A 26,558-nucleotide genomic window follows, 5' to 3' on the forward strand; every position below is an offset into this window, starting at 1 on the left:
GGCCTGGGTGACTAGGAGGGGAAGCTGAGCCCATGGCCATAGCTTGTCACCTCTGCACTGCAGGGCACCAAGCAGAGCCTGCCTGTCAGGAATGGGCATTGTCTTTTCAGGTATTAGCAAAGAAGCAGCCTGAGAAGTGAGGATAGGCCTGAATTTCAATCTGGATGCATATTGTCTTCCATTCAGTATCCTGAGCTCCGAGGTATAGTTTTTCTAACAAATCATATGACAGTTGTTATTCAGAAGTAATTTCCCATAAACTACCCCAATGGGAGCATACACCAAGACTGAGAGGGAAACTTTATTATAATCCTAAAATCTCTACCTAGGGTAAAACTAAAGCTTTTTTCCCCCTATAATTTGGAAAGCATCAAGAAGTATGTTATCAGAGTGTCTCTGAGAGGAAAGTTCCCACCCAAACTGTAATGAAACATTTCCCAATGCAGACTATGCATTATCTGTCAAATAAATTGCAGATTTCTCAAGCTTCGGGGATTGCAGTTTTAGTAGTGATTCACCATGGTTTCCTTATCTGCTGCAAATGAATTTGGTGTGTCACAACTATTCTTGATGTTATTGTTCAGTTTTCATCAGGAGGTGGACTCTGGTCCCAGGCATTCTTCCTCAGGAGCTGGAAGAGTGGTGAAGCTGTGTGGAGAGGGGCACTACCACTGCCACTAGGTCCCAGAGCTTATAGTCCTTGCTGTCTATGGAGAAGATGCAGAATGGAAGAAGCAGGACAGGAGGCTTCTACAAATTCTTGGCCTCTCTGAAGTCCTTCAAGTTGACCAGGCTTCTTCCCAGCCCCTGGGAACCTGTGCTTGTGTGCAATTGGTACAGTAACTGTGGGGACTGTGTTTATTTTTCTTTAGCTCACCTTCTCCACCCAGACCCAGGGTGCAGAGATGTGGCTGCATGCAAGGTGGATTGAGCTGCATCCACAGCTCCTTCTGTGCCTATGTGCAGCCTCTTTCTCAAAAGAGGCTTCAGAGATCATCCACCATGGATACTTGGGGACTCTGTTCACATGACACTTCATGCAAAGGACTCCAAGGAAAGGCAAACCATTTACCAAGCCCTCACCCCTGGCATCTTCAACCTCACCAATTGCATCTCCAGGATCTTTATTATGTCTCCACATTCCTTGACTTGTTTGATTTTCATAGCCCAATTTGTTTAATTGAGTACTTGATTTTGGTTATTGTAGTATTTAATCCTAAATTTTCTTTTAAAATTATATTTTTAATTAACACACTAATTATGCATATTACTGGGATTCACTGTGATATTTGTATACATGCATACTGTATGCACTGATCATAACCATTCAACTTTCACTATGTCCTCCCTTCCTCTATAATACTCTTCCCATTCCCTTAGTAATTGCAATTCTACTTTTAGGTTAGTTAAAATATTTTTTCAAATTACAGAAAACACCTATACTTGTCTGTGTCTTGTTTATTTTGCTTAACATAATTTTCTCCAGTTCCATTCACTTTTGCTACAAATGACAGAACATCAGTCTTCTTTAAGGCTGAATAATAGTGCAATGTGATTGTATGCCACCTTTTCTTTATCTATTCATCTGTTGATCTGCAACAAGGCTTCTTATTTCATCTCTTAGCTGTTGTTAATAGTGCCACAATAAACCCTGGCATGCCTTTTCTATGCTGATTTCATTTCCTTTGAATAATTTTTTTTAGGAAGGCATTTTTTTTTGTCTGTTGTAGGCAGTTGAGAGGCCTTTTAACTCTTCAATCACCCATATCTATTTTCAAAGATTTGTATCATACCCAGGAATGGAATAGATAAATCTTATGGTAGTTCTATTTTTAGTTTTTTGAGGAACTTTGATATTGTTTTTAATAGTTTCTGTACTAATTTACAGCCACATTAATATAAAGAATGGCTTTTCTCTACATTCTCACCAGCATTTGTTAATTTTTGTTTTATTGATAATAACCATTCTGTGACAAGATTGTATCTCATTGCGGTTTTATTCTCATTTCCCTAATGACTAATGAGATTGAGCATTTTTTAAAAATATATTTTTTAAAATTTTAAATATAGTTTTGGCCATTTGTAATTCTTTTGAGAAGTGTCTTCAAATCATCACCATTTTTTTAAATTGGATGATTTACTTTCTGTTAGGATTTTTGAGTTCCTTATATATTCTTAATATTAACCCTCTATGAGATGATGAGCTGGCAAAGACTTTCTCCTATTCTGTAGGTTGTCTCTTCATTCTATTGGTTGTTTGCTCTGAAGAAACTTTTTAGTTTGAGGACACCTCATTTGTTGATTTTGGCTTTTTTTTTTTTCTTGTGCTTTTGAGTTCTATCAAAAAAAATCATTCAATCCTAAATTTTCATGTTGATTTTTCTTTTAAAAATAACTTTCAGCCTGTGGTTGTGGCTCAGCTATAGAGCACTTATCTAGCACATGTGAGGCCCTGAGTTCAATCCTCAGCACCACATATAAATAAATAAATAGATAAAATAAAGATATTGTGTCTAATTACAACTAAAAAGTAAATATTAAAAAGATAATTTTCAATTCTTTGTAGAAATTGTCAATATTTTCTTTTATCTCATGGCATATTAAGCATTTTTTAAAACTCTTAATCTTAAAAATCTCTTATCTCGAGCCACATGGATCTAATTTTTTTTTTTTTTTTTAGGTTTTCAATCTTACGTGTGTGCACGCGCACATACATAGTTTTGATTGAGTACTAGATACTATGGATTAATTGTACACAATTTTTTGTTATTTTTTAAGGAAAAAATTACTTTTGCCTGTTGTATGCAGTTGGGAGGTCTGTTACTCTTTCATCACCTATAGTTATTTTCAGAGATTTAGATCATTCACAATTGAGTGACTGGATCTGGAAATGTCAGTCTATTTCTGGTTATCCTTATTTTCAGGATTTAGGGATCCAATTCAACTTTACTTAATATAGGTATTAGTAATAATAATTAAGGTGTATTTTTGTTCAAAAAATTATTTTGTTAATACTGCCTAGTACTAATTTACTTAGTTGTTTCTTTAAGAGTCTTAATATTTTCATAAAAAATTGAAAATATGCTTTTTAATAAATACTGCTTATGTTGTTTGTGTTAAGAAAATTGATTTTCAATAAAATATTACATATAATTTTTGTGTTAATGTATTTATGAAAAAACTTGTTAAGTGGGCCCAAAGCTTTCATCAGAATCTGAAACAGGTCATTGGCCCATAAGAGTTTAATCGTCCCTTATTTATATTGCCTTCCACTTCCCAACATTTTAACTCTCATACCCCAAACCTCTAAAACAAATAAGGAAAAAGAAAATCATTTAAGTTGCAATATAAAACTGTTCTACTTCCATAAATGTTGAACTATCTTTTTGTAGACAAATCCTTATATGAAGAACACCGGAGGATAAATCTAGTTTGAAACTACTAGGGAGGTTTTATGGTATCAAGGACTCAAGGTACATAAGGGTCAAGATATAACCAGTTGGAATCTGTAAAGAGTAATCAGAAACTTTCATTTTTTATTATTTGCAATTTGGTAATTTCCAGAATTTTGGTATAATCCCAGGGATAGAGAATAGTTCCAAGACTGGTTTATGAAGAATTTATTAACCAGTGGTAATAGGAAATAGCATGTTTTATTTAGAAGAGGTCAACCCAAAACATAACAAAATTGCCTTGTCTCCAATAGTATTAGTATATGGTTTTGTTTTCAATCTCTGGTAATTATTACTGTCTTTATTGCTAGTGTTTGCATTATTCATTACACAGGCTAATTTATCTGCAAATTTAATTTGAGGTTACCCACAATTCTGCTCTTGTTCTGATTTTCTATTCTTGCTGTCCTCTTTCCTCAAACTCTTCTGGTATTACAGGAGTACACAACCACACCTGGATTTTTGTTTAGGTATATCTCATCATTTTGCCTTTGTTTCTACCACCTCAGCACTCTTTAGTTAAAGACATATCACTATAATCTAGAAACCTGTTCAGGACAAAGGAATGGAAATAAGCAAAGAGAATACAGCATAGGTCAAGACAAGAAAGCAATTAGGGGAGCATAAATTGGAGAAGGGTAAGGAAGCAAAAAGGTATTAAAATTGTTTTATCTATATATAACTGAAGAGAATGCTTCTCTTCCTGAACATTTAGGTGACTCAATCCTGGAGGTTGTGTTTCTTCATCTTGAAGGGGAACTGGAAACAGAGAGTCATGTGTTATAACCACATCTCTCCTTGTGATTTATTGCATCTCAAACCAAAAAGTCTGTTTCATCATTACCTATAGCTATAACTGCCCTGACACTTAAAAGGTCCTATTGAGTTCAATACTGTGTCCATGATTTTTATGGAGAATCCATTACATAGACACATTTAATTAAACCTGTGGCCATGGTGGATCGAAAGTTTCAACTTTCTAATCCCAAGTAGCACCCACTCTGAAGCTATCTTGGTGACCATCAAAGATAACTTGGGTATGGTTGAAAGGGTCTTGTTATGAATAACCAAACTGGCTCCTTTTATCTTTCTTGCTCTGGAGCTATTTTGGGAATTGGAAGAAAAACACAAATATTGTAACAAAAGATACTCTTATCATTCCTACAGCCCAGAAAATTTCAAGAGTTTTAGAAGCTGTGTGCCTAGAACTGAGGAGGAAGATCAAGTATATGTTTCTTAGTATATCCTAGGATCATAATTTTAATATACATATATCCACAGTAAATTTCTTTATATTTAAAAATGCTTCCTTGATAATATAGAGATGTTTGTAATGTTAATAGACAGAAATTCCATTGTGTATATATAACACATTTTTTTATCCATTGTCCAGCAAAACAAAGATAGTTCTCAAAGTAATCATTTCACTATAAAGTGTACAAAAGTACAATAAGGAAAAATAAACAAAAGGAATGTGAAATTAAACTTTCCCAAAGATACTATTCCATTAGATTTTTTTCAAGCATGAACTAGATAGACAATATCTTCCCCAAACACAAACATGTAAAATAAACACAGGAATGCTTACTGGAGACTTATAGGAGACCCGAGGCTTATCTTAAAAGGTTAATTTGGTCTTTAGATGCTGCAGTCTGGCTGGGCACAAAATAACCGAGCCACCACACATTCTTATAGATTCAAAACAGGAATTCCTTTATTCTTCACACTCCGTGAACGCCATGCACGCAGCCTTCTCCTGGGACACACCACACACCAACTGGAAATTCCTCCTCTGGAAATCCCTCCTCCGGCACTTCCCAACCAATGTGAACTCCCCAGGAATCCTGTGAGAACTCCAAAGTAGCAGGCTGAGGCGGACAGCAGGGGTCTAATATACAATTGAATACACAGCTTAACATAACCATGATCATCTCAATGGCTTGCTGGCATCACCTCTCAACCACTCCATTCTGGCAAAAATGCCATGCATCATCCAAACTTGGCTGTGGCCCTCAACATTTAGAAAACATTTAATTAATCCTGATTTTTGTATCTGACTTAACAATATCATGTCTATTAGGTAAACTTTCTGTGATGTAGGTTTTACCTGGTTAACTATCCACAGCTTAACAAAGAGCTGACTCCTAATTTCATCTGAGTGAATGATGTTTGTAATGTTAATAGACAGAAAGGTCTACATTCTAGAGGTTGTGTGTACAAATGAGGAAGGATCTCCAAATCCTTCTACTAAGAATGTAGTAAGGTACCATCACAGTTAAATGGTTAAAATTTCCCCACTGTACCATAACTCACTTATATAATGCCCCCAGTGACCATGTGATCACTGAATGTGTTAATTTACAGTTATCTTTGTTTTCTATCTATAAAAGTTGTCACAACCTCCTTTTCTTTGGAGCTCTTCATTTAAAGCAATTTAAATCTTTGCTCTGAGGCCTGAGTCCCTCACATTTAGCTCATAATAAAATTTTGTATTATTTTCCTTTAAAGCACAGTGGTCATTTTGCATCAACTGAATGTTAGAATTTGAGGTTGGCTGAGGAACAAAGCACCAAGCAACTCACCTGGGTCTCCTGACCAATCCTGGATCTCAGCAATCTCCCCAGACCAACCCAATAGGACAAGGGACTCTAAAAACCTCATTTTCCTGTCCCAAGCCCTCCCTTCCTGCTCTAAGCCCAATAAAAATTCCAGTCTGGCTCACCTCCGCATGCTTCTCCCCAGATACCTTTTTAGTCAGGAGGGTCTTGCCTGGGAGTGAATCTTAATAAAGCCTTGTTCAGCAGCATTTTTAATCTGTGTCCTTTTGGTCAGTGCTGCCTGACCTTACGCTGAAATATGTAAAATCAGGTGAAAATAGGTAAAAGAAAATTACTTGTGCTCAAAAGGCTAGCAATGAACAACAACAACAAAAAAAATCATACTTCTACAGAAAGAACTGTATACATGGTCCAGGAGAAAAGTTCCTTCAAGGGTGACAATTGAATGGGTCCTTATTGTTATCAAAACATCAGCAATGAAGTAAGGAATTGTTCCTTCTTGACAGAGCCTCCAGAGCTGATGCCAATTCAAAATGATTAAAGAACATTGTCATAGTGAGGTGTGTCTCAAAATGGGAGTCTGAAGCCATTGTATTTGTAGTCCCAGGTGTATTATCTCAATTTCCAGATGTTAATTTTGGAGGGAAAGATTCCAGGCATCAACTATCTAATTTGCATATCAGTGCACAGTTATCAACATAGCTATCAATCAGTTGGTTGCCAAAGTGACTATCAGTTACAGCTTGTGTTACAAGAGAAAAATCAAGATGGAGTTAGTGCTATCAGAGCATAGCCACATTAACATAATTAAGATACTAATTAACAGATTCTTGAGAACCACCGTATAGTGAAAACACAAATCACAACCCCTCTGTGGATAGATCTTGGAGACTTCCAATTTATAGTCAATCAGTCAATTTTTTTTATGTTTGTAAAAATTCTGAGTTTATTTTAAAGCATCACATCAAGTTTGAATCTCAGTAAACAAAGCCACATCTTCTTACATGTTGATTTTTGCAGAGTACAGACTTGCAAACAACAGAGACAACAAAGTAGTGTAAAGAAAAAGATGTTTGTTTTTATAAATAAAGTGGCATGGAGCTAACATACAATGTGGGTATCTTCTGGGTAAGTTATTTAGGCCATGTTTCTCGTCTTTTAGAAATGTTCAAAAATATTGTAAAAGTTGCTCTATTTATTTGATTTTGATATTTGTGCTTTTTATGGAACCAAAGAAATATTCTCTTTACTTACATTAATGTACTCACACAATATATATTAAAATTGAAATATAAAGGTTATCTATCAAGAGATAGTGACATTCACAATCACAAGTTTTATTAAAAAGAAGAAAAACCCCTAAAATTTCTTTATCAAAAACCCAAGAAATTAAATCTTGGGCTATGATTACCAAAGCATTTTCTAATAGTTAAGTGACAAAATTCTTTGAAAGAGGATGCCATTTTAAATTTACTTGCTATCCCACTTTTGTGACAAACACATAAACATTTCAGAGGCAAGCAACTTAGAAACATGTTTCCATAATGGTAGAGTTAAACAAGGAACTCCTCAACTGAATGCATTTATTTTCTTTTGTTTTGTTTTTGTGGGAAGTCATCTATTACTACCCAATATATGCAATGAAACTCTGCATTTAGAAGCTTGGAAAACTTGTGGTTCAGTACATAGAAGTTTCTTCTACAGAAGAATGGGAATGTCATAATTGCTGCAGGAAATTATAATGTTTAACAAATCACAAACATTACCTGCAAGTAATTTTAATATATATATATATATATATATATATATATATATATATATATATATATATATATATTTGGCTTATAAGAAACCAAATGCATCTTGCTGGTTTTACTTAATTGCCATAGAGTCAGAGGAAGATGGAACATGTACAACAATCACCATCCTGGAAAAAGCATCTGGTGGTTGTTTGGGTCTTGAAAATGGCTGTAGAGCCTGAGTCACAGTTTTGAAACAATGTTCATGGGTCTTTCTGTTGTTTATTGACCCTTAAGCCATATTGATTCAACCAGACTTTTTTTTTACTTCTTAGGACATGTGAAATTAAGCATTACATAAAAGAAGTACCCAATATAAAGGTGTGTTAGGTAGCAATTTATTTAGGCCAACAGATAAATTCTTTTAGGGCATGTAATTTGTTTTCTTTTGTATGCTGGAATGAATAGGAATTAACGAGAAACTTCATGTTAGAAACTGAATAAATGATTTGAATATTTCTGTTAAGATTTTCAGGAACAATTTTGGGTATGTTTCTTAATTTCCTCTTTCGTTTTTCCCACGCCTTTGAATCACTGGAAACTTTAGATCTTTGTGTATTAGCATTGGACATTTATTAGTCATATCAGAGTGTGGAGCTGTTATTATCTGAGCCTTGGCCTCTTTGAATGAAAACAGGTCTTTGGGTAACATTTTCAGGGAGACAGAGAGATACAAAAGGTTCTAGAAACTTCTGAACACACAGAGACTCACATAATGATACAAGAAAGGCAAGCTCAAGGTGGAGGTGAGTATTTCGTTTCTCCAGATAGCAAGTTAGAAATGTATGAGATGATAAGAGTCATCTGGAAAGAAGGGGTAGAAAATGGACAGATTTAAGCAATAGAGATTGTGCCAAGGCAGTAGAATTGGGAATTTGAAAGAAAGAATAATGTCTCTGAGTCAGAAGCACTTAATCAAACATGAACATAGAAGACAACATTAATCATTCAAGAAAGACAGGTGATCAGTAGAAGAATATAATAATAAGAAAGAAAGTATATGGAAATGGAATTTACAGTTGCCTGATGAATTTTGTCCAGATTGCTCTGTGTTTCAGAGCAATGTTATCTATCCTGAGAGGTTTGCATTTGTCTTGTTGGTCTGATAGAGAAGAGAATCTGCTGGTCCTTGAAGCTGTGGTCCATTGCTCTGATTTCCATCATACTCCTCAGTGCTTGTTTCATTGTGAGCTGTGTCGGTAAGTTTGGCACTGAGGTGCCATTTTTTCTTGGTCTTTCTCTCTCATGTTCTGTAAAGATTCCCTGGGATTCATCCTACTTTACCTTACAAATAGGTCAGCTCTTACTCAGAATGGCATGCTTTTCTTGATTTTGCTTCCTACCGTTCTTGCTATTTCTCTATCTTTCAACAACTGAGTCTTCTAGATTTACTTTATCTGGCTTTGTTAACATTTGCTGAATCATGACCTCCCAGGTGCATGGGTGTTATTTGTAGATCCCCTAAGGTACCATCTTTCAATACTGGGTCCCCTATTGATCATGTGTTTTCTAGTCAAAAAATTCCTGTATTGGGAAGGCAACTCTGATTGCTTTCATAATGATTATAGTTTAGATAGGGGTCTTTGACTCATGTGGGTGTCTCTTTAAATATGAGAGGAAAATAATTCAGATGAGATAATGACAGTGTAAGGAGATAAAATATTCCTTCCTTTTTCCATTTGCCTCTTAATAAATATCTCAAGTTCTTTGTGTGAGAAAACTCAAACATAGTTTTTTAGTCCAATCTATAATTTGATTTTCTATTCACTGATAAGGTGAATAAAAATAGTTCTTGAATAGTCTGTAAGGGAGTGAAAGTTGCTTGCTGTGTCAGAGTCTTGCTATACATGAACTTTCCTTTGAGAAGTAAATAAATCTATCAACGTTAAGTAAAACACAGATCATTATCACCAAAGTTATAAAATATTTTGGTTCTCTAGATCAAGTGTAAGAGAGAAGAGAGTTAATAATAGTTATTTCATTAGTCAAGAAGCAGAAACTCAAGAATGCCAAACATGGGCCAAGAGAAAGGTAGACATTTGTAAAAGTATTGATCTTTAGTAGTAGGCAAAAGTGAAAGAAGAGAAATAGTATTGAAGAGTCAAATCAGGACCTGAGAGATAATAGATTTTGTTAAATGTTGTTTAACATGCACATCCATGAACAAGAAAGGTAGTTTGTATTTGAGACATGTAGATATTTAGAATATCTCCAAATGTTTAAAGTCTCCCCTTGGTTGTTATTTATACCATGTTTATCTATAGCTACATGCAATCAGAAGTATTTAGAAAATATTCATATAACCTGTGACTTCTTCAATATTACTAAAATAATGTATACCAGATTTCCAGGAAGTCAATAAATATCTGTACATGGTTTGTTGCAAGTCATTTTTCTAGGTATTTGCAAGTAAGTGATGTAGAAAACAGAATCTCTGCTGTAGAATCTAGAGTTTAAATTATAGTGGGGGAAGAGACAAAAATAAATCATCAGACAGACAAACAAGTAAGATAAATGAATATAAGCAAGCATAATTCAGGCTGGTCTCTACTGGCTTGCATAAGGAAGAAGAGTGGTGGGGTGAGAAGTAAGCTGGCTTGGTACAGATAGAAAGCATGAGGCTCTATGGGTGGATTCTCATCCTTTTCTTTCCTTTTCAGTGACTTACCATTTTACAAGTAACAAATATGACAAAAGACTGTCTGTACTACACACATATCATTCAAATCTAATCTGCTTCAGTGAAGGGACAACAGTGGCAGGTAAAGATTTACAATGTTTATCTACACTTTCCCTTTCTCGGAGAAAACTCAGGGTTAAGCTTAAGATTGGTGTATTCTTGTGTGTGTGTGTGTGTGTGTGTGTGTGTGTGTGTGAGAGAGAGAGAGAGAGAGAGAGAGAGAGAGAGAGAGAGAGAGAGTGTGTTTCTGCTTGGATATCTTCAAAGTGTCTCTAAACTTATATGCTTATATCAGGCTTTAGTTATGTATATCAAGATATATTGAAATTCTTGATCTTGATGAATGCTGTCAACACCCACATGTTTGCTCAAGTTAACTCTGGAAATAATAATTCTCACAATTTCCACATTATTTTCACCCTTTATTAAAATAAATTCCCATTTTTGATAAGTTTCCCAATTAATACTATCCTTCTTCATTCTTATCACTAGCTTTATTACTGGTCAGATTGTTTCAGGTTTAGATCACCACACTCTAAAATTCCCTCCTAATACCATCAGATGTTGGAGAATTGGGTTCAGGATTGTTGTCTGCTTTACACTATGGTGCAAAATACCAAAGAGATGCAAAGCACATGTCTATGGAGGTCTTATGGTCTTAATGCTTCCAAATCTATCTAGGTGTCAGACTCTTGTTATTCAGGAGTAATGAATACCCTACTGCTATGGCAAAACCTTTTAAAGATGAGGAGAAGGCAGATGTTTCTTTCCATTTCTATGAGATGTTAAAATTTTTTCTTTTTAGGTATTTGGCAAGAATATGTTGCAAGGGAATCCAAAGCATGGTTTCTTTGCTTTCCCTGACCTATGGTTTTCTTAGCACAGTGGGTTCTTATAAATAAATTTCTTTTATAAATAAATATTTATAAATTTTGTATTTATATATTTATGAGTACATAAATATATAAATTTATATAAGCATATTTCATGTATATTTATGTTTATAATATTTATCTTTATAAATATATAAATATATAATTATATATTTAAACATATAATGATTAACAAATATATGAAAAAATGTTCAACATCTCTAGCAATTAGAAAATTAAAAATAAAATTATAGCCAGAATGGCAATTTTCAAAAATACAAGCAATAATAAGTGTTTGAGAGGATGTGGGGAAAAGGTTACATTCATATATTGTTGGTGGGACTGCAAATTGGTTCAACCACTCTGAAAAGCAGCATGAAGATTCCTCAAAAAATGAAGAATGTAACCATCATTTGACAGTTATATCACTCCCTGGCATATAGCCAAAGGATTTAAAATCAGTATTTACATAAGAACATATATATTTATAATATTTGTTGTACAAGTTTAAATATTTATTTTATAAATTTTATAAAATGAATATTTATTTTGTTGTAGTTGGAGATTGAACACAGGACCTCACAAATTCTAAAAAACTGAGTTTTCAATTTGTTTTTGGTCAACTTTTTGAGATTTGGTATATTTGACATATGAAAAATGTTTCAGTATGTAACTTAATTGACAAAGCCAAAACCCAACATTGAAAAAGATAATTAAATTTTAAAATTCATACGTTAATATGTACTTTCAGGAGCATTGTAAAAATCAGGAATTGTTAGTGAATGGAATGCATAAGTAATGTTATAAAAGCAGCTAATAGTAAACTGATAAATATGTTGTCTATTTTATTCATTTTGTAGCATTATAAAAGGAAGAATAAGTCTATAGATTTTCATCACTTAATATGTAACAACAGAAATGATTAACAAAAGTCTGTGTATAATGATATGAATGAATCATGTGAAATTTTAAAAAAACTTCTAGAAGACTACATATATTATTATGTTTTCTTTCTGCTGTGCAGAGGATTGAACTCAGTGCCTTGTTATGCTTAACTGATGCTCTACCACTGAGTCAAATTACCAGGACTCTATTTTCATACCTTGGTAAAAATTCAAAACAAATTTAAAGAATTAATTATTTAAACATACATATATATTATGCTAAAATTATACATATAGTATAAGTCATGCTGAGTATATGTCTAAAAAAATATGGCAGTGAATTTATATATGGCTAGGTATCGATTTCTTCAATCCTACAAACTAATACTTCTAAGAGAAAAAGGAAGAGAACTGATCATTAAAACACTTTAAATTGCTTGATACTGTGATAAAATTAGTGGTAGGTGACATTTATTGAGTAATTATTCTGAGTTAAGTATCTTTTATAATGTTTTTCATGTATTATGTGACTAAATCCCCCATGAAGTTGTCGCTTTTATTATTTCTATTTTATAGATGAAATAACAGACTCAAAGAGGTAATATTGGGCTGGTGGAGTTGCTCAGTGGTAGATATTTGGCCTAGCATATTTGAGGCTCTGGGTTTGATACCCAATGTTAAAAGGTTAATAAAAAGGAAGAAAAAATAAAAGGGGTGGTGGAGGAGGAGGAGGTAGTATAACTAGCTTAAAGACACATGAAATAAATGGTAGAGCCAGAATTCTAATCAGGCATAATTAATGAGGCATAATTCTAATAGTTATAATTTACATTTCAAAAACCTAAAACTTGGTGGCTTATTCAAGATCCATGAGTAGAATTGGATTTCCAGATTCATCTGTGTTAGTCATTTAAAACTTCAAGACAACTTTGAACTTATGATGTATAAGAGACAGGGAACAACAGGACTAAAAAATCTCCAAAAACAGTAGTCAATTATTATTATTTTAAAATTTATTTCTATGTGGTGCTGAGGATCAAATCCAGTGCCTTGCATGTGCTAGGCAAGCGCTCTACCACTGAGCCACAACTCCAGCCCCAGTAGTCAATTACTGGAAAACAAACAAACAAACAAAAAAACCAGAGGAATTTTGTAGGCTAACTCAGTAGTCAATTATTGAAAAACAAACAAACAAACAAAAAACCCAGAGGAATTTCGTAGGCTAACTTAGTCAATATTAAAGACTTAATATTTAAGAATGTTTACTTAACATTAATTCGATGACCCCCAAATTATATAATTCAGAGAAAAGTTAATACCTGAATTAAGAAACCAACTCTAAATAACAACCAAAGATCCTGGAAGTTTTATGTGTATAGAACATATCTCTTTCATCTAATTTGTCTCACCTTGCAATCACATTTCTCTTTCATATAATACAGAAAAAGTCTGGGGATGTTGCCCAAGTACTTGGAAGCCATTTGGTTCAAGCTGCTACCTCATTTCTACTGAACAACATTTTTGGTCTAAGAGCGAAGAGAAATGTGCTGAAATGGGGGCACATTTGGTGGTGATTAATACAGAAGCAGAACAGGTACTTTTTCCATCTTTAGTTTTCATCAAACATCTTTTAATTGTAGAAAATAATATAGCAAAATTTACTCTTACCCATTTTCAGTGCATAGTTCAGTTGTGTTTATTGTGTTCACATTTTGGTGCAACTGATCTCTAGGATTTTTCATCTTGCAAAACTGAAACTCTCTTTCCACTGAACAACAACTACCCATTTTTTCAATCTACAAAGGCCACAGCAATCACTCTTCCATCTTTTGCTTCTGTAGTTTGACTCCTTTAGATTCCTCATGTAAATGGAATCATTTCTCTTTCTGTGACTGGCTTATTTCATTTAGCATGATGTCTGCAAGGTTCATCTATATTGTTGCTTGTAACAGCATTTTTTTCCTTTTTAAGGTGGAATGATATTCATTCATATGAATATATTTACATATGCCAACACTTGCTATTTTCTATTTTTTCTTTTTATTCTGGCAATCTTAGTGGGTATATGGTGATATCTCAAGGTTTTCATTTGCCTTCTTCTAATGCTTAGTGATGTTGAACATTATATATGCTTATTGGCCATTTGTATATTTATTTGGAGAAAAGTTTAGTCAGGTATTTCACCCATGTTTTAATTGGGTTACTTATTTTGCTGTTGTTAAGTTGTATGTGTTCTTTGCAGTTCGGATATAAACAACTTATCATTTATGATTTCCAAATATTTTCTCCCATTAAATGGAGTACTTTTTCATTAGTTGTTTGCTTATTTTGCTGCATTGATGCTTTTTGGTTTGATATGGTCCTATTGGTATATTTTTGCTTTTTTACCTGTGCTTTTGGTGTCATATTCCAGAATACATTGCCAATTCCAATGACAGGAAGATTTCCCCTTATGTTTTCTTCTAGGGGTTTTACAGTTTTACACCTTACATTCAGATCTTTGAAATATTTGGGTAACTTTTGTGTTTGGCATAGATAAAGGCCCAACTTTACTCTTTTGTATTTGGATATGCAGTATATCCAGCATCATTTATTAAAGAGATGATCCTTTCTCCATTGTGTGGTCTTGGCACCTTGTTGAAGATAATTTGACCACATATGTCAAGGTTTATTTCTGGACTCTGATTGTTTTCCGTTGGTCTATATGTCTGTCTGCATGCTATTACTATACTGCTTTGATTACAAAACAGTTTTAGAATATATTTTGAAATCAGAAAGTAGGAGTCTTCTTTGTTCTTCTTTTTAAAGATTGCTTTGCCTATCAGGGGTCCTTTGAGATTCCACACGGATGTTAAGATTTTTTCCTATACCTGTGAAAAACGACATTTGGATTTTGATAGGGATTACTTTGAATCTGTAGATTGCTTCGGAGAGTATGGATATTTTAACTATATGAAGTTTACCAATCTATGAACATGAAATGCTTTTCCATTTATCTGTGTCTTCTTTATTTTTCTTTGTCAATGTCTCTCATGACCTAGGTTAAGTTTTTTTTTAAGTATTTTTTTTTTAGATTTTATTATAAATTTATTTCTTCCTTAATTTTCTTTTCAGGTTGTTTATTGTTAGTGTAAGAAAATATTACTGATTTTTGTATGTTGATTTTGCATCCTGCAACTTTGCTGAATTTTCAGGACACTCAAGAAAACCAGTGATATACCTGCAGTTCAGATCTGAAGTCCTGAAAATAAGGGGAGCCAATGGAATAACAGCTTGGTCAGGCAGACAGCAAAGAAAATAGGATAAATTCCTCCTTTTTCTTTTTCTTTTCTTTTTTACTGTTGCCCTAAAGCATTCTTATTACTTTATAGTTGAACACTACTAAATTTATTTCATAACTTTGTCCAGGAATCATTGATTGCAAAGAATATGAAATCTAAGACAAGTCATACCTTCCTTTGGTTTTTATTCTGTTCCTCTCAACAAATTGGATGATGCTCATCCACCCTGAGGACGGCAATCTACCTACTGATTCTGCACATTCTGATGCTAATAATACCTGGAAACATACTTACAGACATGCCCAGAAATAAAGTTTTAATCTGGGCACCCCTTGGCCCAGTCAGGTAGAAACATAAAACTAACCATCACAGCATCTTAACTTATAAAATAAAAAAGTGGTCAAAAGCACAAAAATGAACTTATGGCCATTTAAAACCCTTCTGTCTCTTGATAAAGAAAAGAATGAATGGTGGGAATTTATGTGTTAGCACTTTCTCCTTGCAATGATGATGTTTTTTGCCTGCATATTTGTTTAGTGTGCCACCATGCGACTGTTCCTTGCATCCTGTGTTTTCTTAGTATACTTTAAAGGATATTAAAAACACTTATTCTGTTTAATAAGGAAATTCCAAAGTCTATTAATTCCTATTTTTTTTCATGCAGAATTTCATTATCCAGCAGCTGAATAAAACATTTTCTTATTTTTTGGGGCTCTCTGATCCACAAGGTAATAATAATTGGCAATGGATTGATCATACACCTTTCGAAAAAAATGTCAGGTGAGTTCAGACCTAGATTAATGAAATTTAGGACCTTGTACACTTAGAAAATTTAGGAAATTTTGTTAAGATCTTGAGACTATTAATATTAATAATTATAATGATGATAACATAATCTAACAATTATTAAATTTTTACTAAGTGAACACTCTTAAATCTTAAGAAAACTTCTCTGTTTTAGAATTCACTTTTCAGAGGAAAAATGAAAAAGTTTGCTCAAGATTATTGAATGAATATGATGAGAAACTCTGTTTCAATCCCATGGCTATCCAAAAATGGAGCTCTTAGTCATTGCATTGTTTTCTATAGACTTGTAAACATAAGTAGCCACTTAAATTAATTCTAATAAGTAATATTCAAAATATCTGGGTTAGGACTATGTGTAATTTTAACAATTATGTAATTATACTTTTGTGGCGTTTAAAAAGAAATTTAATTATGTACTACCTTATTTTACTCTCACACAATCTTGTGAGCTATCTAGACACCTTTATTAAGATTTGTTTTTGTAGATGAGAAATCTAATCCCTGAGAAGATTAATTTATTTGATTAATAGCAAGATAAATTAGTAGTAAAATTGTCTTTAATTCCAAAACTAATGACCAACTACCCAGCCCTGCTCCATAGTGTATTCCTCAGAGGCAGGGTAACTTATTTATGTTTAGACTCAGGTACCTGATGCTCATTTAAGGCAGCTGTATGAGAACAGAGAAGCTTATCAAGAGGCATGCAAATGCTTCTTTATAAATGGATATAAAGAGGAAGCTTCTATGATGTGCTGGTAAGAAAGAAATTTTTAATAAGCTAGGTCAGGAAAATGGCTCTGTAAAGAGGAGGAAGTCAACATCAGACTGCAGGCTGAGGTTCACCACATCATGGAGAATGTTAGACAAACACATGAAAATGTGCTTCCATACTTAAATTTTTGGTGAGGGGCAGTATGAGAAAAGGTAGAAACTGTTAGAATGTTCTCTCATTCTCAACCCAATTTTGCTAGACACCAAACTTATATACTTTCTGATCAGTCACTATGCATTCATTGAATAATTCTATTTACCTTTGTTTCTCTTTAGATTCTGGCACCAAAATGAGCCCAATTTTTCTGCAGAGCAGTGTGCTACAATAGTTTTCTGGGAATCTAGAGGATGGGGTTGGAATGATGTTTTCTGTGATTCTAAAAGGAATTCAATATGTGAGATGAAGAAGATTTACCTATGAGTATCAATTTATTCATTGACACCATGAAAATTCAGACCCATCATAAAATTATGATTATTTGTAATGTACATGCAATTCTTGTGTCACAGAGATTTATGGACATATTCCCCTGTTTTTTTCACTTTAATCAATCCTCTTCTAGTTTCTCATTTTCCACTAATAATAGAATAATTCTTTTCTCCCTTTGTTCTGCTTTTTCATTTATTATTTATTCTTTTTTTCACCTTTCTTTATACATACTTCCACATGCATTCCTTGTTCTAGAGATTACACTATTTTATTTGTTAGAAGAATTATAAGACAGCATTATTTGAAAATTATGCCTCTATTACTCAAAATGCCATAGAGAAATCCCTATGATTAAGATTGTGATTAGAATTGCAGTTTTCTGAAGGACTAACAAGGGCTGAGGGATCTAATTTAGATTGCTCACTCTTGGCTGGTAACTTGGCATTGGCTGTTAGAGGGCTTCAGCTCCTCATCATATGGAAATCACTCTCAAGCTAATAGCATGTTCTCACAATACAGTAGCCACCTTCCTCTAGAACAAGTGACCTAAGAACACAAATGAAAGCAGCAATGTCTCTAATCATCTAGCTTTAACAGTTACATGCCATAACTTTAGCTATATTCCACTGGTTAGGTGAGAAAAACACAGCAAACAGTCTACTTTGATCTCCTGGCCTCTGAAGCAGAAAGCCACAATGTGGGTGTTTCAAGATGGCCCTTTGCTTCAGCTCTCCAAGAAATGCAGAGTACTTTTCAAACAACAGATTATCGTGCAGACTGTCTCTCTGTTCTATGGATTCTTTTGTGCCAAATTTATTCACTCTGTTTTTGTCTCTTTCTGCCAGTCACTCCTCCCCTCTGAGTTAAATTGGTGTTGCTGGTGCCACCAGCCTAGCTCCAAAGTACTCTTTTTCGTCCTATGTTCAAAGAACCTGACTTTCTGTGTCTCTAAGATTCTCTTACCATCCAGTATTTAATTTCAGTGAATCCCCTCGGTCCCCCACTTCATTGAGAAGCCATACTCCTGCTGCTTGAATCCCAGGCTACGGAGTTGCTAAAAAATGTACCCTTCCTCTATTCCACCATATTTCCTTCTTCTATTAATTATTCCTTTGTATTTTGTATCTTATTTTTCTAGCTTCTTAAAATAAATTACTGTAAAAGAAATAAAAGAATCCATAGTTTTTAGTCTTTTTTTTTTTGGTTATTAGCAAAACATTCGAGGCTATACATTTACTTTGGTTATCATTATGGCTAAATCCAACAGGTCATAAAATTTGATAATCTCATTATTTTTCTCTTTACATAATACTAATTGCAAGAATATTTTCTTTTTAGTCTATGGCATTTTAAATTTTCACAAGAATTGGCTTTTGGTTTTGAAAATTTCATATTGAATTTCACTTAAAGAATGTGACATATGCATATTATTACATTTTCTTTTTCTTTTTTTTTTAAAATTTCATATCACTCCTTTGGCATACTGATCTGGACAAAAGATTTTGTATAGTTATGCTTAAAATGAGTACTGGCCCCTAGTGGCAGGGCCAAGCAACTGGAACATGGTTCAGAAATCAGAATGAAAGACACACTTACACATGATCAAGTTGCATTTCACTACTACAAAACAAGGCAGAGGAGGAATTCTAAGATATATAGAAAGATATACACACCTTAGAGGCCAAGGAGCTTATACCACGTGGTGTGAGAAATGGCTTATTTTCTGGTAATCACAAGTGGGACTATTTAATCACCACTAGAAACCCCAGAAGGGTGGTATTATATATATACATGTTTTTCTTTTTATGAAAGTGAGTGTAACACAAACTCAATTCAGTATTGATACCAACCTTCTAGAACCAGCTCCTCTGGGTCAGGGAGGAAATATCTTTTTTTTTTTAATTGCCATGTGAGTTACCTTTATATTTCACTGGAATAACTAGAGGCTCCCCCCACCTTGCCCCATCCTAAGACCTGACTACAGAATAGTGCAGAATGGGATCTTAGGAACATAAATTGTCTCTCTTCTCAGGCTTCTTCTTATTAGTTCCTCCCTATTCTGTTCTAATGGAGGTTCTTAAATGGCACTGCGAAAAAGCCAGAATCACTACTTCAACTCTCCCGAATAAGAGGAGCATTACCTGGGCTTGGACTGACAATCTGTGTCCCAGGGTCCTATTATGACTAGATTCTATGAAGAAAGTGGGTGCAGGAGACTAAATGTTAAAATTAAAATGAAAGCTACCATTCCCCATTAGCAGTTGCAACTTAAAATGCCTACAGATGTGGTCAGTGTGATACATGCAGGAGATAGGTGCAGAGGAAAGGATGGGCAGGGCATTCCTTGGTACAAATGTGTACTGTTTTGCATTTATTTCTTGTTCTGAGCAGCAACAGTTGCACCAAAGGTCTCTTCAACCCCAGGAACTACATGGGCTTGATGGGCTTCAAGTTCTTGTCCAATTCATAGACAATGGAAATACCAGTTGGCAAGTTCAGCTCCATGATGGCCTCTTCAGAGAGACACTCCTAATGCTCAGTGATCCCCTTAAAGTTGTTGCCATGGATGGCAGTCAGAACTCGTTTCCCCTCCTTGATTTGGTGGGGGATTTATTCATTTAATAAGAGAAGAACTTAGGCAATAGTGTTCTTCACACTTTCACAGAAGGGTAGCTGATCCTCAGTAAGGCCTGCATATATGTGATCCTTACTGAAATTGCTGTAGCAGGGATGATCAGGATCCATTGGAGGTGGGCCTCCATTTCTTGGCAGCAATTTGTGCTTTATTGAGGTCAGTCAGAGTCCCACAGTGTGGCGTATCCAGGCTCCCAATCCTCACCACCTGCAGCTGGCAGCCACATCTTAGTCAATGGCATTCAGCACTTTCCAGAGGGTTCAGATTGCCCTTTTCTGCATCCAGGTAAAGCAGATATCAAATTCATGGCTTGTTAGCATCTCTTGGTGCCTGCCTGGCCAGCATTCCTCGTGGCCAACCAGGCTATGGTCCGAGGTCGTGCCAGCCATTGAAGGATTCTCCCGGTTCCAGGTGCTCTCACCTGTGCAGGATCAGCACCAGGTTGCAGGCAGTCAAGGCAGCAAAGTGAGGATGCAGCAACAAGTAATTGCAGAGATTCCAGAAGTGGCAAACCCAGACCTCCTGGTGGTGCTGTCTCCTGCCCCACTTTAGCATGCACGCTCCTGCCAAGTACTCCTTGCCAAGCCCAGCTTTCTCGAGAATTCTCCAAGTTTATCACAATATTTATTTATTTATTTGGATATGCATTAGTCCAGAAAAAAGGCTAAACTATGTGGGCATTTGGAGAGGATAATAATATTTTAGGCTTGTATAAAGCTTACATCCTCGTTTTCTGTATAATAAGAAATTGCATAATGAGTAACCTTTTTCTTCAGTGGAGCGTATTAATATAACAAGTATCTTTATACTCTGAATCTATTTTGAGAGACATAATCTCATATGTCTTCCATAAACTTCCTGGATGTCCCTTCCACAAGCTTGACACTCCCATGTCCCTGACCACCCAGTCAGTCATCAGGCATTGGCCATGAATTGATATGAATCTGTATCTCAAGCCACTTTTTACCCCCAGGTAAAGTCTACTATTGTATGTATAGTTTGGAGTTACTCTCAGTGGGGGTATTTCCATTTGTTACAGATCATTGGGGCTACTTCTGAGTAGAGCTAAAACTTTCAGCACTCTAGTTCTAGCGAGTGTCAAATAATGAGCATATTGATCTGTAAGCCAAGCTTCCCCCCACTCCCACAGACAATCATGAAAAATATGAGGATTGAGGGAGAGGTGGCATTGTGATAGAAATAAGCACATTGGGATTGTGAGTCACTAGCCCATTAAACCAATTTATGCCCAATACCATTAAAAATGCTCTGATATTTACTTTGATGGATCAGCTAAAACAATTTATGATGGTCTTCTGTGATCAGGTATTCTTTTTCTACTAGGGCCAAATAGTAGGCCAAGAAATATTTTTTTAAAGAAACTAATTATCAAAGAGAGCATACATTTACTCAGAACCACAGATGTGTTTTTAAGTAGGTTTGACAATCTGGATTCAACCTCTTGATCTGCCACAGACACTTTGGCCATATTGGAACTTCTGGATCGTTAGTGAGCACTGGGAGAACTTCATGCCTGCATCCTGGATAAGCTGGTGACCCTTCTTTTATGCTCAATTTCCCAAAGTTTGTAAGATTTGATGTCAACTGAGCAAAATATCACACAAAAACCCCTCCCCAATTCATAGTGGTCCAACAAACATCATGTGTTTACATTGGTGATAGGTGTTTACAGATTCAACAACTTATCTTTCACTTTGTAGGGGTGTCTTGACAGGAAATATATATAATTGGATGCCAGAAACTTCACTGAGGGCCTAGATTTTGGTGAGATTTATTCTCTTTGACATATTAGGTCAGACTAAGCCATCGATAGTATTTTCTACTTCATACTAACCACATAAAATGTTTGCAAAACTCTATAAAATTAATGAAGAACTATATATCACGTGAATATCATTGCTCATATTAAAAATGAAATATTTCAGAACACTAGGAGCTTGCTGCCTAGGAGCTCTTTCTTATTTAAACCATCTCTCCTTTTAAAAGGCAACATATTAAACTTTTGGATACATTTAAAAGCAAATTTTGCTGTATATATTCTTTTCCATTTCAATGAAAGTATTGTGATATAAGAACAAAATACCATCTAAATTGAACCTAGATTGATTTGGGCTCAAGGTGTTGGCAGAAGGAAGCAGGAGACTTTAAGGGGCTAAGCAACTAGAAAAAGGACATTCGTAGTACTGCACATACTGTAACCTGGAGCTATAAGCAATGTGAATTTTTTTTTTTAAGAGAGAGTGAGAGAGGGAGAGAGAGAGAGAGAATTTTAATATTTATTTTTTAGTTATCGGCGGACACAACATATCTTTGTTTTGTATGTGGTGCTGAGGATCGAACCCAGGCCGCACACAAGCCAAGCTAGCGCGCTACCGCTTGAGCCACATCCCCAGCCCTGTGAATGGTTTTTGTTGTGATATGTATGTAGATTCTGGGACGTTTTCTACCCTTGAGTAGAATTTTTGGATAACTTCTTGTAGGTTGTTTTAATAAGAATTTGGATATTGAACCTTTATATAGGAAGACATACTTGTATATTAAAGGATTATTAGGTAAAGATAATATTAAAATTCATATTTTACTTGGGAAATTAAACTCTTCTATCATTATGAAGTCACTTTAACTTTAGTAATGTCTTTGGCTTTTGGCTTTATTCCTGATATTAAAATTATCAACTAATTTTCTTTAAGTTAGTGTTATATTCTTTCCATTTATAAATTTGGATTTTTCTCAATGCTATGTTTTAGATATGCTTCTTGCAAATAGCATATAGTGAAATTTTAAAACATGATATAACAATATTTTAGGTAAAAAATTAATTATTTTAAATTATGTCAATTCCTTGTTGTTTTAATCAGCTTTGTTGTTGCTGTGACTTAAAGACCTGAGCAGCACAATTGAGAAGAGAAAAAGTTTATTTGGGGGTTCACAGTTTCCGAGGTCTCAGTCCATAGATAGCAGGCTCCATTTCTCAGGACTCAAGGTGAGACAAGACATCATGGTGGAAGAGTGTAGCAGAGGGAAGCAGCTCACATTATGATCAGGAAGCAGAAGAGAAAGATGTCCACTTGCCATACAAATGTATATCCCAAAGCCAGGCCCCTAATGCCCCACCTTATCCAGCCACACCCCACCTGCCTTCAGTTACCACTCAATTAATCCTAATAGGTGATTAATTCATTGATTGGGATACGGCTCTCATAACCCAATCATTTATTCTCTGAACCTTCTTGCATTTTCTCACATGTGGGGACACCTTACATCCAAACCATAACACTCATATATATGGTTCTAAATGTATCATCTTACCATGTGGTTTCCATGTTCCCCAACATGATCTATTTTCTTGTTATTTTTCCTCCTTGATTCCTTGTATTCTTTTAGATTAGTCATTTTTTATTACTCTCTCATTTGTTATTTTGAAAGTCATACATTTTGGCAACTGTTTTAGTAATTACTTGAGAATTGCAACGTGCAGCATTGACCAATCAACTCTAATGTTAATGAGAATTATTGTTCCAAATCTTCTGGCTTCTCTAATTGTGCTTAAGAAGATAGCAATTCAACTAAATTTCACTGCATTTAAGACTATTTAAGGCTATTTACCTTTTTATCTGGCCACTTCAAAGATTTTCTCCTTGCCTTTTCTCTTCTGAAGTTTCATAATAATATATCTAAGTAGAAATCTTTTCTCTTTTTTTCTCCTCTTCCTTTCCCTTTCTCCCTTCCTCTCTCTCTGTTTACCCTATTCTCCTTTCCTCTTCTCCATCTCCCCTTTCATCTTCTTATTGTTCTGTTTTGGGTTTCTGAAATATATTACTTCATGTCTATCTTCAGCTTTAGAAAATCCTCAGCCATCATTTCTTGAGTTGTTTTCTATGTGCAGTTTCATACTCCAATTAGCAAATCATTATTCTCAATTCAAACTCTTGAGCATGGAAATCTAAACTTCCTTATAATTAATGTTCCTATCTATCTATCTATCTACCTACCTACATATGTCTTTACTGAAGAAACCACAGTTGTTTTTCCAGAAATGAAACTGGGTAATTCAATTTGTCTATTTGTGAATTATGTTTTAAGAGCAGTAAGCTCTAAGCCAGGAATAAATTCACCTCATTTAATAAAAGAGATTAATTCACAAGGAATACAAGTCACAAGCTGAATACTGTATATGTTTCTTTCTTTTTTTCTTTTTTAAATGTCTTCCAGACAGCCTGGAATTTTCTCTCATGATCTTTAGTTTTTTCACTAATAATAGGTTGGAGTCAAAGGGCTCCTCACTATCTCCATTTGTAACCTGAAGCACATTCAGTTCTGCTCTTTCTTTGTATTAATTTGGCAACATGTCCATGATTTTATGCTGCTAAAGTTTAATTTTGTTTTCCCAATGACATCTCTCTTGTTGTTAGCTTTGTACCTCTAAGCAACCTGGAGTTGGTTTATTACTTACATGATATGGAAAAATATTTTTGTTCTGTATCTTACATGTTTTTTCCTCTGTCACCAAAGGGAACTGTAAACTGATAATGATGTTGTAGGGTCTAGTCTACCTTTTCCCTACAGCAACTATTAGTTTCATTGAAGGCTGAAGGATTATTATCTCTGGTAAGTTCCTGAATTCTCATAGCATCAGTAAATACTCTTCCAGTTGAAAAATTTGATTTGGAAAGATTCATATTTTAAATTTTTTTAATCTCTAAATTACTCACAAGATGTGTTACAATCAATATTTTAGGTTAAGCAAAAGGGCCCATAAATTAGAGCTCCTCACCAAGCTACTGACATTAAAAATAGGGAATCTACATCTGCCATCCCCAAACTTTATTGAAACCTTATTTTGGTCATTATCTTCTTAGTTAGCCAAGGAAACAATAAAAAATTTATCCAAATGTACCTTGCTTTGGATTTGACTCATGAAGACTGGTTAACCCTCAGGAAATTGCAAAAACTTTATTTTTTGCAAGAATATCCTACACAACAAAATACCCATGTATTCCTTGTTTCCTTCCTTAACTCTCAATTATATACATGAAATGGAATTGTTGCTTATTTTCCTCAGGAGAACCAATTTGTGTTTATTCCTAAGGCATTAGTTAATTCATGCATACAATTTCTAGTGAAAATTTACCATGAAGAAGAATACATAGGTATAGCAATAGGTGTGAATCCTGGTTTGTACCTTAAAGACATAAATTACTTGTTCTTCTTTTTTATTTTTCTTTGTGGTACTGGGGATTGAACCCAGGGTCTTGTGCATGCTAGGCAAGCACTCTACCAACTGAACTATATCCCCAGCCCAAACTACTTGTTCTTATGCCATTTATTTTTTAATTGTTCTAACTAGTTATACATGATATCAGAATGCATTTTGATTCATTGTACAAAAAAGGAGCACAACTTTTCATTTCTCTGGTTATACACTATGTTGAGTTGCACCACATGTGCAGTCATATATGTACATAGGGTAATGATGTTCATCTCATTCCACCATCTTTCCTGCTCCTATGCCCCCACTCTTTCCGTTCCTCCTCTTTATGCAATCAAAGTTCCTCCATTCTCCCCACATGCCCTCCCCAGCCATTATGAATCAGCATCCACTTGTTACAGAGAATATTCAGCCTTTTGTTTTTTGGGGATTGGCCTACTATGCTTTGCATGATATTCTCCTACTCCTTCCATTTACCTGCAAATGCTATAATTTTATTCTCTTTTAATGCTGAGTAGTATTCCATTGTGTATATGTACCACAGTTTCTTTAACTCATGTATACAATTGGTTGGTGGTTGCTTCCACAGTTTAGTATTGTGAATTGAGTTGCAATGAATATTGATGTGGCTGTGCCACTACAATATGCTGATTTTAAGTCCTTTGGGTATAGATCAAGTGGGATGGCTGGGTCAAATGGTGGTTCCATTCCAAATTTATTTATTTTTTACTTTTTGGTACCAGAGATTGAACTCATGGGCACTCAACCACTGAGCTACATCCCCAGCCCAATTTTGTATCCTGGCTTTGAACACAGGATCCTCTTGTCTCGCCCTCCCCAGATGCTGGGATTACAGGAATGTGCCACTGTGTCTGGCTTCATTCCAAGTTTTCTAAGGAATCTCCATACTTGTTTTCATAGTGGTTGCATCAATTTACAGGGCCAGCGGCAATGTATGAGTGTACCTTTTTTCCCACTTCCTTGCCAACACTTATTATTGCTTGTATTCTTGATAATTGCCATTCTGACTGGAGTGAGATGAAATCTTAGAGTAGTTTTAATTTCAATTTCTCTAATTACTAGAGATGTTGAATATTTTTCATATATTTGTTGATCAACAGTATATCTTCTTCTGGGAAGTGTCTGTTCAGTCACTTAG

General features: G+C 34.8%; 1 protein-coding gene and 1 pseudogene across 5 annotated transcripts; one reads left to right on the forward strand and one right to left on the reverse strand.

The window, feature by feature from the left end:
* Positions 1–8,524: 8,524 nt before the first annotated feature.
* On the forward strand, positions 8,525–17,525 carry Clec6a (C-type lectin domain containing 6A). Of its 5 annotated transcripts, none has more exons than XM_026415467.1 (6): positions 8,525–8,555; positions 8,919–9,008; positions 10,470–10,571; positions 13,694–13,839; positions 16,191–16,306; positions 17,381–17,525. In XM_026415467.1, the coding sequence occupies exons 1-6, from the start codon at positions 8,525–8,527 to the stop codon at positions 17,523–17,525; spliced, it is 630 nt and encodes a 209-aa protein (XP_026271252.1). The 5 variants fall into 5 exon arrangements, with proteins under 5 accessions (XP_026271252.1, XP_026271251.1, XP_026271254.1 ...); XM_026415466.1 differs by having other exon boundaries at positions 8,525–8,549; positions 13,688–13,839; XM_026415469.1 differs by lacking the exon at positions 8,919–9,008.
* Positions 17,526–19,823: 2,298 nt separating this feature from the next.
* On the reverse strand, positions 19,824–20,558 carry LOC113201640 (phosphoglycerate mutase 1-like; annotated as a pseudogene).
* Between the last annotated feature and the right edge of the window lie 6,000 nt (positions 20,559–26,558).

The sequence above is a fragment of the Urocitellus parryii genome, chromosome 5 (genome assembly GCF_045843805.1).
Source record: "Urocitellus parryii isolate mUroPar1 chromosome 5, mUroPar1.hap1, whole genome shotgun sequence".
Lineage (NCBI taxonomy): Eukaryota > Metazoa > Chordata > Mammalia > Rodentia > Sciuridae > Urocitellus > Urocitellus parryii.

Coding starts and splice junctions, on each gene's coding strand:
- Clec6a (XM_026415467.1), top strand. CDS start 8,525: ATGATACAAGAAAGGCAAGCTCAAGGTGGAG. Junction 10,572..13,693: donor TGAAGGGACAACAGTGGCAG/GTAAAGATTTAC, acceptor ATACAGAAAAAG/TCTGGGGATGTTGCCCAAGT. Junction 16,307..17,380: donor CCTTTCGAAAAAAATGTCAG/GTGAGTTCAGAC, acceptor GTTTCTCTTTAG/ATTCTGGCACCAAAATGAGC.